Raw genomic sequence first — 18,220 nt, forward strand, 5'->3', positions numbered from 1 at the left:
TCAATCAATCTTTGATTTTGATCTTGGAAGTTTTAGTCGTTTGCAAAATGACTGATACCTTATTTTTTACTTAATTGGTATTTTTTCCTACAAATGCATTGAAATCCGATTGCGAAAAAATGTGGCAGACTCTCAGATAACGATGTTTTTAAACTCTTTAATATACTTAGCCTTAGTTTCAATTTGCTGTAATACAAATGTTTATTTATTACTTACCCAAGGATTTGCGTTATCGTATTCCAATGCAAATTGTTTCGTGTGAACTGGTAATCCGACAACTGCTTGTACCGAATAGTCTGAATTCAACCTTTAGGTCATACGCAAACTGCGCTTCCTGTGTCCGGTAAAGCCACCTGGACAAAACATAACTGGTAACAATTGGGAACTTGGCTCGGGCTTTGATGCTAGTTTCTCGTCTGTAATAATCTCTAATAATACTAATAATAATTTTAAATGACAATTTGAGATGGTGATAACAAAAAAAATCCCGGCTAAGTTTTTTGTGGTATTCTTCTTAGACCAGGACGCGTTTGGAACCCTCGTAGCTTTAGTTTTAAGTTTACGAATATGGTTATTGCCATCATCTCACTACCGTGTAATTCCCATGTAATGTACGCATCGAAAGGGCCACCTATGGGCCTACTTGAATAAAGATATTTTTGACTTTGACTTTGACTTCGTCAGTTTGGGTATCTAGCCTACATCAATAGGATGTCCTATTGAAACACACGTGACAAAATGTGTAAAGGTCGCTTGGTAATTTACTGTTAATATTTATTTGTGTAAGCGGTGATAGGCAGCGCATTGAGTAGGAGCTAGACTTCACTCTCAGGGGACCGAGTCCCAGTGAATCCCAGTACGCACGTCTAACTTTTCTAAGTTATCTGCGTTTTAAGTAATTATAATATCACTTGCTTCAATGGTGATGCAAAACATAGTGAGGAAAACTGCATGACTGAGAGATCTACAAAATGTTCTCAAAAGTGTGTGGAGTCCAACAGTCCGCACTGGACCAGCTGTGGGAGGAGACTCGTACTCTGCAGTGGGCCAGTAATCGGATGATGATAATCGTGTTTTTCACCCGAATATTTTTAAATCCGTCATTAATAATTATTATTTTTCGTCATCAACCGGGAGCAATACGTCATCAATAGTGTCTATATCTGCACAGATAATGGTTGAATAAATAATGATAATATCTACTTCTTGTTGTTCTTTCAAACCTGCCATCTTTGTCGTTTTACAAAAATACTTAATTAATGATAACAGGATTTTCTTTCTTCCACATTACAAAGCCGCACCTTTTAGCCTACACAATACTTAGGTACTTCTCAGCTTTTCTGTCAATGGTGCAATTTTCTACCTTTTCGATACATATTATGTTAATTAAAACATTAATTTCTTGATTGTGTTTTCTCTTCTCATACTATCTTTTTCTACTCTTCTGTTCTTTTTACCGCCCAAAATTCTGATGCAAGCAACAAGACGTGTCTAACAAACTTATTGATTTCCTCTGTAATCCTAGATCGTAAATGATTTTACGACGTGGACGTGGACAGTTAAGCGGTTACCTATGTTTTGTCGCGTGAAATTTTTAACTCCCTACAAAAGACCTATGTCTAACAATGTACGTCTTTAGCTTGATATTATGATGATGATGAATTGGTTGTATAAAACTAAGTTCTCAGGTAGTTTGTGTCCAATACAAGAAATAAAAGAGTCACTGCGCAACGCCTAAAACCTACTAAGTATACAAAATCAATGTATCACCAATAAAGTCACTGCTAATAAAACTAATTAACTATCTGCTCTGAAGCAGATCTCTGGAACCTGATCCCTGTTAATAATACGATCATGCACTAAGCACATAATATTACGTTTAGTTCGCAACGATTGGAAAACGTTAATACAATATGTGTTGTATAAATGCGGATATATATAGCAACAACAAAAAACATACACGCAACTGCTCACTGCAACCACGCCAATATCTGTAATGTACCTTTTTATTGCCAGCTAGCGAACGTCTGTAACATCAGTAACCAAATATTTGATAAGTTCACGTAGGGGACCAAAATGTCACCCTTTTCCGCCATATTTTGGTTCCACTTTGACAAATTCCCTTGGATTATTCAGCTCAAAGTTTTTAAAAAAATATGTTAGATTATTTTATAGTTTTCCGTCTTACAATGGCGAACTACATAATGTTTAATGTTTCCAATTATTACTGAACTATTCATAAACTAAGAAAAGCTAAATACAGAAATTTTAAAAGTAATGTTAAAGAAAGTAATTTCTAATTTGGAGTATAAAGTAATCAGTCACTCAATAGAGACGACTAGTGCTGTGCGGTGAAGGTGGCCATCATCGTTCTTACCATTGACTAATACTGACTCGAAATTAGTCAGATTTCAATTGCTAAAAATATTCTTAAAATTAAAAAATAAATTCCATGAGTAAAGATGAAAAAGCAAATCATTAGACAATTTAATCATCGATCTCAAAGTTTTGATTGATCATAGGAAAACAAGCCTTTATTGTCGAAGAAAAACGTTGATAAAACTTAACAGATTGTAATAGAATTACCGACAACGTAGCTAAGTAACATTGTGCTCGTTTTCACTAACTATAAACAATGCATTGCACAAATAAGTATCGCCTAATCTAAGTAGATTCCTAGGCATATATCAACCTTAGTTATGACCTAAGAGTTGATGTATTTTTCTATAGACATCGCCTATATATTTAGGCATTCGATCTAGGCGAAAGGCCTAGGTTTAGTGAAAAAGGGCATATGTTTTTAAGTGCTGCCAATTCATGAAGTGGTCAGAATTTTTACTACACGAATGTAAGTTGTATGCTATCCGTGGAATAAATAATTATGAACAACAGTTAAAATGTTAGTTAATCAATTATTTGGCACAGAATCAGTAATGCATAAATTAATTCGCTGCGAAGTTGGTAGATTATCAGTCTGACATACTTTATCTTTTCAATGTAAATATAAATTGCCTACAAAAGTAAATGAAGCTAATTCAATTAGCTCATTTATTCATTATGTACCAATGTTGATCGTTGACTGTTCCGATGATTTGTTCCAACTGAATAAATTTGTAGTGATTAGTTAGTGATTTATTGTAATTTTTTACCGTCGGTATTATGTACTAAGCCCCTTGTACATTTTGTGTTTGTAATGTAATTAAAGAATAGAGATTACTATTTTATTTGTTGTTAATGTTAAAACTGGCTCCAAAGCCCAAGTAGTTTTGTCTGGTGAGAGAATTGGGTCGTGGCTAGTTCCCACACTACTGGCAAAAGATGTGCCACTCAGCGATTCAGCGTTCCGGTACGATGTTGCTTATAGAAACCGGTATAGCACTTGGCAGTCATATTAAACTCACACCCCATATGGGTTCAATATAACGGAATGGAATATTCAAATATTCCATTCCACGAAAAGGTAAGCTCGTTACTATTTTAGAACTCATTATCACTTAAAATCAGATGATATTGCAGTCAGGGGTTAACTTGTATTGGAAAAAATAAGTACCTAGTAGTAATGTTCGACTACGAATTTGCGTTTTTCCGGATAGAAATGCTTATAACAAGGCTAGAGTTAGAAAATTGGTACTGTCCACCACGTGCCGCGTCGAACACGTAAAACTATTGATTCCGGATGACGTAAAATGCGTGTTAGAGCCGGGCGGCGCTTGGTATAATTCCTCTCTCATATAATCGTGGTACATTATGATGCTATGTACCACTGCTGGTATGTTTTTTTTTTTATTATTACCTCTCTCTGCTATCGGCTTTTCCAGCCATAATCCTACTTAATATTATAAATGTGAAAGTGTGGATGTTTGTTACTCAATCACGCAAAAATGACTGAACGGATTTGAATGAAATTTGGCTTGCATGTAGCCTTTGACATGGAAAAGAATATAGGTTACCTTTTATCCCGATTCGTTAAGTAGTTCCCGAAGAAAAATTAAAAATTGTTTACGAGATAAGCCGCGGGCAGACATCTTTGAAATTTGGTATGCATGTCACCTATGCTATGGAAAAGGACATGTGCTCTCTATACTGAACTCTGAAATAGTTCCCGTGGTGGAATTAAAAATTGTTAACGAGCGAGGCTTTGGACCCAATTCTGAAGTCCACGCAGACGAAGTCGCGGGCAGTAGCTAGGTTATATGTTTTAGTTATTGGAAGGTAGTGATACAGATTTTTTTCCACATCCACAATTTGACACGTAGCGTAGGGTACTTTTATCCAGAGGAAATGAACGATTCCCACGGGATTTTTAGAAACTTAATAAAGCAGAATAATGCGTTGGAAACAGCTTGCTTGTCATAAATTAATTAATGAGGAACCCTTAAGATTAAATGCTTTTTGAGATACACATAAAAAGGTATACCTACTTACTTATTCGCATTGTACTAGAGATTTACCTACATTTGCGAAATTGAAGTTACTACGTTCCTAGGCTATGACAAAGAGGCAGTTAAAGTGCAATTTAAAGTCAACATTAAAACTGGCTTCGTACCGTAATCACGTAACTTGATTGGTGTATTTTTTACCGCCAGAAAAAACAAATACCGAAGCTACATAGTACAGAAGTAAAACTCTTATTTTGTCTTTCAATATAAACGCTGGTACCTATTAGTAAATATAACTAATCGAATAGAATACAATATTTTCATATCTATAATCCGATGTTACTCGTATATCCGTTTAATGTATTTTCAATACTTGTTAAATAGCTCGTCTTAGATCGGTATATCTCCGTATAAAAACTGTAAAATAGACTAACTATTGCCTTACAAAAGTTTTGACGATTTGGAGAATTGATATCAAAATTGTCACTCTTGAGTAATGTTATTAAGCTAAAAAATACAATGGTTTGCCTCTAGGCTTTGGCCGTGGCTAGTTACCATCCTACCGACAAAGACGTGCCGCTAACGATTAGTGTTCCGGTGCGATGTCGCGTAGAAACCGATTATGACTATCATACTCCCTAACAGATTATCCCACTACCATCTTAGACAGCATCATCACTTACCACCAGGTGAGTTTGCAGTCAAGGGCTAACTTGTAGTGGAATAAAAAGATACAATGGTTAGTAGGTATCAAATAAGAGTTTAGGATCCTTATTAGTAAAGCAGTATTATTTTAAAATTACAATTTATATCGCTGCACCTTGTCGTCCCAAAAATAAGATTTATAATTTACAAACAAAACATCAACAATCCAAGCCATCATGGTGAAAACCATGGTACTATGCAGATACGAACTGTTTATATCGTATATAAAAAATATGTAATCAAACTAGCCGTTGCCCCTTTCTTCGTCCGCGCTTATTATCAATTATAATTATAATAAAATATATAGTTTATATATAACCTAACCTAACCTTAAATGTCTCCCGTCTCGTTTACCTATTACGGCTCTTTACAAATCCCGTGGAAACCATTCGTTTGACTGGGATTAAAATATGCCTTTGTTACTCTTTGTCCTACTAACTCGATACAGGCACGCCAACAAGCCCGCGTTACACTGTTAAAATAATTAGGGTTAATCACCTCCGAAAAACCAAAAAAAAAAAAAAACTAACTCTATGCCAAAAATCCAGTTAAGGCGTTAAGGACAAACTAACACACTTTCGCATTTATTGTTTATGGATTTTATTTTCAGTAACAATTACTACAATAAAAAAAAAACGTAGCTCATACGTTTTTTTTTATTGTAGTAATTCACGTCACGGGACGCCTGGCAGATGTGAAACATCGAAATTGTTTTCTGTAAGTTATTGCAGATATTGCATAATGAAAAGATAAAGCATTACAAATTTGTTCCACAAATAAAAAAAAAAATCAACCAAATGGATAACCACCCCTTTTTGTAGGTCGGCTAATAATGACTGTTTTATTAAAAAAATAATATTCATTTGAATTGTTACATACGAAATTCAAAAATTCAATCATATAGGGACCATATGACCAAAATATAACCAAAAATCAGGTTAACCCTCCGCCTATAGATGTTTCACATCAAAATGTAGAATAATTTGATGCCGGGATCAATTAAACGCAACGTAGTAATAAAATAAATATATAAACAAATAACGCGAAGTGCAGTTAGGTACGTATAAAGCGGCAGTTACAAACGCCCTGGGCGATCTGTAACACATCTAATCTGTGGCGCAATTGCCCAAGCTCGTCTAGTCGTGGTGGAGGAGACTCTGGCGCAATCGTTTCGATCCGCAAAGGTCAAAGAAGGAATTTGCGCGGTCCGGCACGCTTGCGACACCACGAAGGAGGTTCTACCGCGCAAAGGGTTACCGATCTCAGCTGCACCGGAGCAGGTTGATCTTGATATTTGCTCAATAATCGTTTCAAATTGAACGCCATTTTACGATGCTTAACTTATTTAAGGCGAGTGTACATGATTCTCTGTAAACATTTATGCATTACTAAGTTTTAACAGCGTCTTTCGTCCGCGTTTATTACGGTTTTCCCAAATCCCGTGGGCGCCGTTTACTTTCCTGGTATAAAAGCCTAGCCTAGCTGGTACAATGCTGCATAAAAGCCGATTAGGGTAGGGTGTTTCAAAAATCCCTAACTTAGCCTGCTAGGATCTTGGACTGCATTATCACTTACCAAGTGCAGTCGAGTGCTAAGTTTTAATTGAAAAAAGGGAAATCTCTAAAAGAAAGTAGATTATTTATAGATCTGCCTGCGGTTTCGTATCTGAGATTTAACTGATAATACTATTAGTATTACAGTATAAGAAAATACTTAGATTTCAATTCAATTCAAGATACAAAGCTCCACAGAACTTCTCTTCTTTTTTTTTTAACTCGTAGAGTTACTCTTGAAGATAGATCTCTTCATCACAAGTAGAGTTAGTGAAATACTCTGAGGATAGCTGCTGCCCTCTCCATCACAGATAGCTGTTCGAAAACTTTGTTCCTTAGGCATAAACTCATCATAGAAAAACAATAATATTATATAACAGATGTACCTATAATTTATTGTAACTAAAAAATTGATCAGCGAAACATGAAATAAGTTTTTTAATACCTATAAGTACACATTGAGATCCGCAGAATTAAGTATAGCTTGAAGTTTATATTACTTCGTAAATCGTACGGCCTTGAAACTTTGAACGATTGAATTTTGAGATTTTGAACTTTGAGCCTTTGAATCAACAAAATGGCTGCCATTCTGCTGAACGTTAAAAGAGCACCAGGCGGGCTCAGGACCTTGTACGTAATGTAGCAGAATTTGGCTGAATACATCAAGCGATCCCTTACCTGTATTTCTTACAGCTGTTCCAAACGAGGGCTTTATTTACTTAACGAAAAAATAAGACATAATTTATTCATGGTCCGTTAAAGTTCATAAGTATTCTAAGAGATGACGCTTATTAATTTGGGCGTTAAATAAGTTTAAAAGTTTATTCCTATGTCGTAAGAGAAGCAGTGATAGCCGGAGAGGTAAGGACTTCGGGTTCATTTCGAATGGGGGCCGATTTCGAATCCCAGCCCCTAACTGTTCTAAGAAAAGTGTAAGTGGGGGTGTAAGTGGGTGTGGCTAGTACCAGTCAGCCTCCCAAATTGCCAACCTCACCTGCACGTGGTGCACCCTGCCGTTTAACCGACGAGGCTCTGGCGACCGACAAGTGGCGGTATAACCACTTCGAATTGGCTAGGCTGAACAAATAGCACAGACCGGTGTCGGGCAGCAGCGACGCCGGGGCGATCAGTCTAGCCCTGCGATGACCAACCCGCCTGCCCAGCGTGGTCATTATCGGGCATATCTTTAATGGGAAGGAGAAAAAAACCACAGCCCCTAGTTCCCGGCGGCCCCGCTATTCCTGGCTCTGGCAGCGGTTATGGTAACGGCGGGGCAAGGGGTGTTAAGAATCTCCGGCAGTGATTCCGCTGCCAACCCCGACGACTTGACCTGGCAACATACAACGCACGCACGTTGAGGACCGATGGAAAGGTGATTGAGCTGGAAGAAGTGGTGAGCAAGTTACGCTGGGTATTATAGGATTGTCTGAAGTCCGGCGAGAGGGGGAGGACTCGATAATCTTGGAATCCGGCAACTTGTTTTACTACCGGGAGGGTGACCAACAGTCACAGGGTGGTGTCGGGTTTATCGTCCACAAGTCTCTCGTCAACAATGTTGTAAAAGTCGAAAGTGTGTCGAGCAGGGTAGCATACCTTATACTCAGAATTACCAAACGGTATTCGTTGAAGGTCATACAGGTATACGCGCCGACTTCGGCACACCCAGACGAGGATGTAGAGGTTTTGTATGAGGACATTTCAAAAGCCATACATGCCTCGAACACCTACTACAATATTGTGATGGGGGATTTCAACGCGAAGCTTGGCGAGCGAACTGGTTCAGAGTTGAGGGTGGGGCAATTTGGGTATGGGCAACGGAACCACAGGGGTCAAATGTTGGCTGACTTCATGGAGAAGGAGGGCCTTTATATGATGAACTCCTTCTTCAAGAAGCGGCCACACAGGAAATGGACCTGGATAAGCCCCGATGGTTCCACGAGAAACGAGATCGACTTCATCATGTCGACCAAACGGCATGTATTCAATGATGTCTCTGTGATCAACAGGGTTAAAACCGGAAGTGATCACCGTATGGTAAGAGGCACATTGAGTATAAACGTTCAACTTGAAAGAGTCAGACTGGTGAAGTCTACACTCCGGCCTACTCGTGCCCATATTCAAAACCCCGAGAGCTTTCAACTAGAACTACAGAACCGGTTCGGTTGCCTAGCAGATTGCGACACTGTGGACGATTTGAACAACAGGCTGGTGGAAACTGTCCAAACAGTCGGGTCCAAATTCTACAAGACCCACCGTAGAAACAAGGCCAATAGGTTCTCAACCAATACACTCAAGCTTATGACGGAGAGGCAAGAGATGAGACTACAGTCTATAGCAGACGCGTCCGCTTACCGGCGGATTAATAGGCAGATCTCTAAATCACAGACTCGTGATATGCGGCACTTCAATACAGAGCGTGTTAAAAATGCCATCGAGCAAAACAGAGGCTCTAAAGTGTTCGCTAGAGATCTGTCTATCGGTCAGAGCCAGTTGATGCGACTGAAGACCAATAATGGTAGTCTTGTCTCTTCCAAACCTGAGATCTTGGGTGAGGTTGAGAACTTTTATGGACAGTTGTACACCACAGTACAGACGCCTGTTGAAGATTTGGCTAAGGATCCTAGAGCCAAATTAACTCGACACTATACCGAAGATATCCCAGACGTCAGCCTATACGAGATTAGTGTGGCTCTCAAGCAGCTTAAAAATGGCAAGGCGCCGGGTGATGACGGAATAACGGCAGAACTCCTGAAGGCAGGTGGAAAACCGATACTGAAAGTCCTTCAGCGATTGTTTGATTCCGTTATTCACCAAGGCACAACGCCAGAGGCATGGCACAGGAGTGTGGTGGTTCTGTTCTTCAAAAAAGGTGATAATACCTTGTTGAAGAATTACAGACCCATCTCGCTACTGAGTCATATCTACAAGCTGTTTTCGAGAGTCATTACGAATCGTCTCGCTCGTAGGTTTGATGACTTCCAGCCTCCCGAACAAGCCGGTTTCCGTAAGGGCTTTAGTACCATAGACCACATTCATACGCTGCGGCAGGTTATACAGAAGACTGAAGAGTATAACCGGCCACTTTGCTTAGCGTTTGTGGACTATGAAAAAGCCTTTGATTCGGTGGAAACTTGGGCTGTGTTTAGGTCACTGCAGAGATTCCGAATTGACTACCGGTATATCCAAGTGTTGCAGTGTTTGTACAAAAACGCCACTATGTCAGTTCGTATACAGGATCAGACTACGAGACCAATCCAATTGCAGCGAGGCGTGCGACAGGGAGATGTTATCTCCCCGAAACTATTTACCGCTGCGTTGGAGGACGTCTTTAAGCTTCTGGATTGGAACGGACTTGGCATCAACATTAACGGCGAGTACATCACTCAACTTCGGTTTGCCGACGATGTAGTCATAATGGCAGAGACTCTGGGAGACTTAAATACGATGCTCGATGGCCTCAGCAGAGCTTCTCAACAGGTTGGCCTACGAATGAACATGAGCAAGACGAAGATTATGTCTAATGCTCATGTTCCGCTTCAACCAGTAATCGTTGAGAACACTGCACTCGAAATTGTTGACGAATACGTATACCTAGGACACACGATCCAGTTAGGTAGGTCCAATTTCGAGAAGGAGGTGAACCGCCGAATCCAACTCGGATGGGCAGCGTTCGGGAAACTTCGTGCCATCTTTTCGTCAAAAATCCCTCAGTGCCTGAAGACGAAAGTCTTCGAACAGTGCGTGTTGCCAGTGATGACCTATGGCTCTGAAACATGGTCGTTAACTATGGGCCTCATAAGTAGGCTTAGAGTCACTCAGCGGGCGATGGAGAGAGCTATGCTCGGAGTATCTCTACGCGATCGAATCAGAAATGTGGAGATTCGTAGAAGAACCAAAGTTACCGACATAGCTCAACGAGTCGCGAAGCTTAAGTGGCAATGGGCCGGGCACATAGTTCGGAGAAAGGATGGACGTTGGGGTCCCAAGGTGCTGGAATGGCAGCCCCGTACTGGTAAGCGCAGCGTTGGTCGACCCCCAACGAGGTGGACAGACGACATTAAGCGCGTCGCAGGTAGCCGTTGGATCCAAGCGGCTCAGAATCGTGGAACTTGGAACTCCCTACAAAAGACCTATGTCCAGCAGTGGACGTCTATCGGTTGATGTGATGATGATGATGATGATGAACTGTTCTAAGTTATATGCGTTTTAAGGAATTTAAATATTACTTGCTTCACCGGTTGAAGCAAGTAATATTGTGAGAAAAGCTGCACGCCTGAGAGTTCTTCATAACATTCTCAAATCGTGGACTATGGCCTAAACCCTTAACGTTGTGGGAGAGACCGGTGATCTATAGTGGGAAGGTAATGGGTTTATATGACGAAGACAATATTTATTAATTTATAGCGATGGTACTTTTCTTAAAGTCGGTAGAAATAAAGGAATTTAAGAATTTCGCGTATGCATTGTGCATCGGTGCATATGTACGCATATTCCTTTTGTTATACGTTATGCAAATAGATTGTACATTGCTGCATATAGGTACGACTATAAAATTTCGAAGTGATCTAATATTGGAAGATAGGTAGTGGTTTATAAAGTGAATGTGTAAAACGCGTCACCTGCCCAGCTACGTGGGCACGCTGAGCTCTCTATTGTATGCTAATACCGGCTCTCGGCACGGGCTAAGCACAAGAGATATTGGAAACAGGACGTCGTAGCATGTTTTATTGATATTTGTTTGAAAATCATGTTATATTTTGTAAATTCATTTCAAAAACCCAAATATCCCCGCTTACTTATTGCTTTTTGAAACTAAATTAACACATTTAGAAATGCACTCCTTTTCTCTACGTTCTTTGTGAAAATTGATTGCACAATTTTAAAACTGCTCTATAGTTTAGTTTAGATTTGTTTAGGTATTGAATGTAAATTGTAATAAGATAATTAAGTGACCTTATTACTACTCTGTCTTCTTCTTTTCTTGATCTCAGCCGCGATCAACACTACTTGTCTTCTCCAAACTAGAACACAGGATTGTTGTTTTATTTAGGTAGGTTGGGTTTTATTACGTATACCTAAATAATTAATGCTATACACAAAATATACACTGCCAATAACAAAAATATGGGAGGATTTCGTAGAATAAATTCTTCACTTCCGGTAGAGATGTTTAACTTTTCCTAATATTTCCCTATTTATTAACTTTTCCTAATATTTCCTTATACCCATAATTCTTAAAATTTTAGTGTTACCGTTGTACCGTTGAATGTACTTAATCTTTTACTGTTTAATTTATATTATGTTATATACCTACTATAAATAAATGTATATCTATAAATTCAATTTTGCCGCTGACCTTTGAAAGAAGATGGCAGAAGAAGAACAAGAAAGTAAATTTAACAAAAACCGAATTAATTTACTATTAATATTTCGCTAGATCATAACGTCTTTGGTTTATCAAATTAATATTAAATTGATATACCTGGTACATACTTACATAATATAAATACTCATAAGGAATGAATAGTTATAAACATAAATAGCTAACCCTAATGAAGTTTACAGTTCTCGAAGACTTACGACAGATTTTCAATCAGAACAATATCTTTGTTAACAATCTATGCTTGGGATCTGACTTAAAAGCCGAAGTTGTCCGTTTATGCTGTTTCTCGGGATTGGTCTTAGTGATCAATGGATTTGCATAATAAATTTCTCGGAGAATTTCTTAGAATAAATCACAATGACAGTGTATTCATATTTGAGTTTGAATGAGATTTTCATCGTTATAATACCTACTTCAATCTAAGAAAGCAAAAATATTATTGTTTGCAAGGTATAGTTACCTAATCCATAGCTGTTGCTATAAAATGTCGATGTTGCAAAAAAACTTGAATAATGCCTTTGATTTCATTTCCGGAAAGCAAAAAATTTACAAACATATTTATTACTAGCGGATCCGCGCGACTTCGTCCGCGAATGAGTCAACTTCAAAAAGTAGTCGTATGCTGTCGCGGACCGTTTTATAGAACTTTAAAGAAACAATTTCTATATACTTACTACATATTTCCGTCGTTTGGCGTAACGTTTACCGTTCACGCATCGCACGCATCGGATTCTTTCAAAAAGGATATTTTTTGCAGTTTTTTCAACATTATTAATGATGGTACCCATTGGTTGTAGCGTGATGTTTTATAGCCTTAATTAATACTACCAATGCAAAATAAAATTGAAATCGAAACAGCATTTTCTGAGATTAGCGCGTTCAACCAAACAAACTCAAAAGCTTGATAACTTTTCAACTATGCCCATCTAAAAAACCACGTCAATCTAAAATTCCGTTGCGCGGAATTTAAAAGACAAATGCGGAAAAAAAGCGATGTTATCCTGTAGGAGCTGTTGGCTTTTCCGGGATAAACAGAAGCCTTTGAGCTATTCCAGGATGGTACGCATGCATTCGATCGTTGTCCCAAATGCCTTGAGACGTGCTGTTATATGTGAAGAGTTATGTCCTTTATCTCCGACAATATTTATCAGATCCTTATTTAAATAAGACACTACATACTTGATAGTATACACTTGCAAATAAAAAAGTAAGTTCAGTAGTTTTCACGTGATGCCCGGACAGACAGACAAAAATTCAATAAAAATCCCCCGGTCAAAATTTTCAAAATATATTAAATGTACAGAAATCTTCCAGTTACAGATTTATTTAAGTATAGATGTAGTACCTACCTTTCCAAATATAAACTTGTGAGAAGTGGCTTAAACTGTGACTTTTTTTGCTTCAATGCTTCAAATTCAATATGCTTTCCTGTTGTTTCCGCAGACATCTGAGCTGGAGTCACTGCTGTGCAAGCAAGAGGGCGCCTCACTCGCGCCCGGCCACATGGACCTTTTTGATGGCGGAACGACTTCGCGTGATGATGCCTTCCTCCGCCCCGCTCTATGGGAGGACATCGCCTCATCTATCAGGAACATCGATCCTGAGAATGCGAACATGCTCGCTCCCCTTGGAGCCACCCACGTTAAACTGGAAGCTGAGGACGCACTGCTCGAAGAATGCGCCACTCCTTTACTCAGCCCTCTGGAAATCAAGACGGAGAGGCTCTGTGCTCCACCAACATATGCGCATCCTCAACCGCCCCAACTACAGATGCAACACCAGCCGGCAACGTCTTTCTCAAAATACCCCCCCTCGAGGCTAGTGTACATGTCTCCGCTAACGCCGCCTGGATCCGATCAGGGTAGCCCGGGAAATTCAATGCAGGTAATCCTAAAAGCCGATCGGCATCGCATTGCGACTGCTAGCGATTATGCGTCCAGATGGTACCATCATTTGCTCGCGTCTGTACTTTTTTATTTTGCGAATTAATACGTTTTAGCAATGTCATCGAAGAAAGGGAAGACCAGAATTTAATACGGTAAGCGGAATGTACAGTCAGTTGAAGTTTATTTATATAAAACAATTAACTTAGATTCACTAACAACAAGAGATGTTACCGAACCGAAATTCTAATAGTCTCTTTGATACATAACTCATATTAATTTAATAATGATCTTAATAACTACCTACTGTGAGTGCATAAAAAAATTATTGAAAACTCCAAAATATTAGAGACTTGCATAGTAGACTTTCGAAGAAATTATTAATTTTACATCGTAAATCGTAATGATCATTACAGGGTGGACCGCGACGTACACCACCACCACCATACCACCCACCACCACTGCTGCGTGCGCCGCACCTACCACCGCATCCTGTGTCACAAAGTCATCATCACTCACAGGTAAGATGATGGTGGACATCCACCATCTCCTTCGAAATATGCAAGTGAAATGGCAGAGAAGACCCGAACAAAATAACATAATGTTTTTTTTTTAAACCAGGGTATGTCGCAATCTCTGCATATGGCTCCGCAACCTAACCAAGTGCAACATTCTCATATACCACCTCCTCACTCGCGGCTTGCACCTCCGCCCGTCAAGTACAACCGCCGAAACAATCCGGAGTTGGAGAAGAGGAGAGTTCACCACTGTGATTTTCTAGGTGACTATTATTTGTGTACTAGCAAACCCTTCCACTGTTACCACGTGCCTGTATTCCACACTCGAGCCTTGCATGAACAGCTTCGAATTCTGAGTACGGGAAGTGCAGAGTGCGTCGTTTCATAGGTGACTATTAGTTATAAGCTATCTAAATCTCGCTCTCTGGATCTCTTACTCGCTCGTGTGTCCGTACCAGCTCGTGAAATGGAGAAGACATCATGGTGTACTATCGGTGAATATATTTAGCGTACCTTCTACTTTCTCGCATCTCTTAAATCTCCCAGCATGAGAAATAACGGGCATCACGGCGATTTCATAGGTGAATATTATTTGTATGCACGTCTCCCATTCGCGCCTACCGCAAACAATTCCCAGCCTGTGAAGTGAAGAAGTGCGTCATTGCGATTTTATAGGTGACTATTGTTTATGTGCTAGCAGAAACCTGCGCACCACCTGTACGCGCCAGCTCCTCACTAGCGCCTCGCGCCTCAACCTTTCAAGCAGAACAGTCCCATGTGCAAAACAACCCTGGACTAGAGAAGAGAAGAGTGCACCATTGCGAATTTATAGGTAAATTATTTATTAGGTACCTGTAAACATATAAATACCCCTATTTGTATGACTGGATAGTGAGATTTTCACTAATCAATACAATAATATCAGTACTCGTAAGATTATACAGCTAAGAATATGTTTGAGCCCAGAAACTCCCAGTCCAAATATGATTAGGTTTGATCGTTGAACAGTTTTGTTGAAGAGGCCTTATATTTTTAAACGCCGCTTGTTAGGGGTAACGGCTAGACGTCGATAATTTAGAAAATTTTAATGTAAAATAACATTTATTAAAATTTATAATAATATTTCAGGGTGCACCAAAGTTTACACAAAAAGTTCGCATCTGAAGGCTCATCAGCGAATACATACAGGTAAAGTGCATTTTTTTAACTAACCTACCAACCATTTTAAAATATTGCACTGCGAAGAATATTACAAAATTGCGCTCGCGAAAGAGTTGGGCCGTTTGAATCTAAAACAAGCTTTTGATTATATGCCTTAGAAGCGAATGTCGTATGGTTCCAGGCAAATACAACCTGCATGTTTCAACAGCCTTCTTTGTTCACAGGAGAGAAACCTTATACTTGCCAATGGCCAGAGTGCGAATGGAGATTCGCGCGGTCTGACGAGTTGACCCGTCATTACCGCAAGCATACTGGAGCTAAACCGTTCAAATGCGCAGTCTGTGAGCGTTCCTTCGCGCGATCTGACCACCTCGCGTTGCACATGAAGCGGCACTTGCCCAAAACGTCTAAATGACACCCAAGAAGAGGCGGGGACCAGATTTCCGCGCCTCAACCTACTCAAGTGCGTATACCAATAATATTAAATCTTCAATGAATATTATATTAAGATCTCTATCCGCGAAAACTATATTCGACCTTCAATATCCTCTGTCATCATCCTTACCATAACAACCGACAGACCTACACGGTTGAAGGTATTGTTTAGGAATTTCTTTCATGCTCTTGTTCCGCTTGTGGCCAGTGAATGCTTGTGACTCATTTGATTTTTTCTACCTTGGGTTGTCTATTAACGCTGCAATTTTCAGTGCCGGTTTAGCACTCTGGGTCTCCAAAATCCATCGGGACTATGTATCCCACTCATTGCAACTTATTTACTAATTGCTAATCTAGAAACACGACGATCACAGACGTTCACGATTGTTAGCACGAAAGTATGACTATGTATCTGAAAGTCATGAAGCCATTGTAGTTCTTGAAACACACACATCGCCATCCAGCCCCAAAGTAAGCGCAGCTTGTGTTATGGGTACTAGGATGACAGATGAATATTTTTATGAATAATATACATAAATAAATAGCAATATAAAAACCCAGACACTAAAAAACATTCACGCTCATCACACAAACATTTTCCAGTAGTGGGAATCGAACCCGAAAGAAAAATCAGAAAGCAGGGTTGCTGCCAACTGCGCCAATCGGCCGTCAAATACTAATAATAATAATATAATATTGAAAGTAATGTTATTAAATAGGTGTGATTCGAGTATGTTCTTTAATAAAGTTAGGTGCCATTTACTTTAATATGATATTTCCTTTTCAGGACGAATGCAGCGAGAGCCTCTTTTTAGAGTGCGATCTAGAGACTAGCCTGATGGACACATTCTACAGTGTACTGTGACTTCGCAGACACGGAAGGAAACAAAGAAAAAAGGGCACGTGAAAGGCTGCAAGAAATCAACTCATTTTATCTCAATTTTCTCAAATTGTTTAGAATAAATGAACATTTAAATACATGTCTTTAAAACATGTTATTACGGGAATATGTGACATAGGTAGTGGAAGAAAATGTGCATTAAATATTATAAAAATGCGAATTTGTCGTCTGATGCGAATCAACAGATTGTAAATTTATTACAATGGATTGTTTAAAATCAGAACAGGTACAATCATTACCAAGGAATCGCTTTACATTTCTACTTACATACTTAATTATTATTGTAAATTGTTAGCACAGAGTCATCTATTGTTCAACCCAGAATAATATGTTATTGATAAGTATTTTATATATATTTATGTACATTAAAAATGACAATTATCTATAGATGGACGCAGTGTTTTGTGACGCCTTGCTGTCGATATAAACCAATATTTTCATTTGAGTAAATTAATATTACAGAACGATTATAGCAAAGAAATTTACTGTTGTACGTTTGGGGTTTTTAACTTTTATCTGAATTTGAAAATCAACATTGTCCTGCTATTTACTTAGTTAAATTCTGTTTGAAATATTTTTATAGAATAAATTGATCGGCTCCGATTAGTTTGGATCTCCGAGTTAACTTCAATCAAAAACCAAATTGTACATCCGTCTGCCCGTCTGTCCGTTAGTATGCAGAGCTAAAATATATGAAGGTTATCGTTCGAAACCCTTTTTAAAGATTAGCTCTGTAAAAAATAATCCACTTTAATGATTAATGATTGAGAGGCTATCAAAGTGGCTGTCTTAGGCGTTTACTCTATGGTCTAATAATTCATCCAACATTTCTATTTGTTACAAAGCACTAGTATTCCGTACAGAAAAAAATAGCAGTTCACAGTTATTATCTTGACTCTACTTTGTGCATGATGTAAAAAGTAGAGTCATTACATTAACTTCACTGGTCCACTATACTTATTTACGTATTGCGAATACGTCAGGGATTTTTTAGTGCTTATCACTTAAATGTAATAATTATATTAATGCATATTGAAATTTGCTCACTGGAGTGGCAATGGAGTCACAAACACGTCTAGTTATAAAAGCTCTAAGTATTCATTAGATATGATTAATTTATTGTAAGTTTAATTTAAATTAAGAAAATGAGGAATATCCAAGATATTATAGATATTTTTATGTTAATGATTTTAAATATTAATAGGATTAGATAGCAACTAGTTATAAATGTACGGAAGCGTTTTCGGATCATACGACCTAGGATTTACGACTTCTAAAATTTATTAAACAACACAGAAAAAT

General features: G+C 38.7%; 1 protein-coding gene across 1 annotated transcript in view; it reads left to right on the forward strand.

Annotated features, from left to right (window-relative positions):
* LOC120636257 (dendritic arbor reduction protein 1-like) overlaps positions 1-17,227 on the forward strand; it is a 98,609-nt gene extending 81,382 nt beyond the window's left edge. The window contains exons 3-9 of the mRNA XM_039907643.1: positions 13,464-13,904; positions 14,320-14,424; positions 14,525-14,684; positions 15,122-15,253; positions 15,550-15,609; positions 15,807-16,045; positions 16,805-17,227. Coding sequence (XP_039763577.1) covers positions 13,464-13,904; positions 14,320-14,424; positions 14,525-14,684; positions 15,122-15,253; positions 15,550-15,609; positions 15,807-15,997 — 1,089 coding nt within the window. The 3' untranslated portion in view covers positions 15,998-16,045; positions 16,805-17,227. The remainder of the gene's footprint in view (positions 1-13,463; positions 13,905-14,319; positions 14,425-14,524; positions 14,685-15,121; positions 15,254-15,549; positions 15,610-15,806; positions 16,046-16,804) is intronic.
* The last annotated feature ends 993 nt before the right edge of the window (positions 17,228-18,220 follow it).

This window comes from Pararge aegeria, chromosome Z (genome assembly GCF_905163445.1).
Source record: "Pararge aegeria chromosome Z, ilParAegt1.1, whole genome shotgun sequence".
Taxonomy (NCBI): Eukaryota; Metazoa; Arthropoda; class Insecta; order Lepidoptera; family Nymphalidae; genus Pararge; species Pararge aegeria.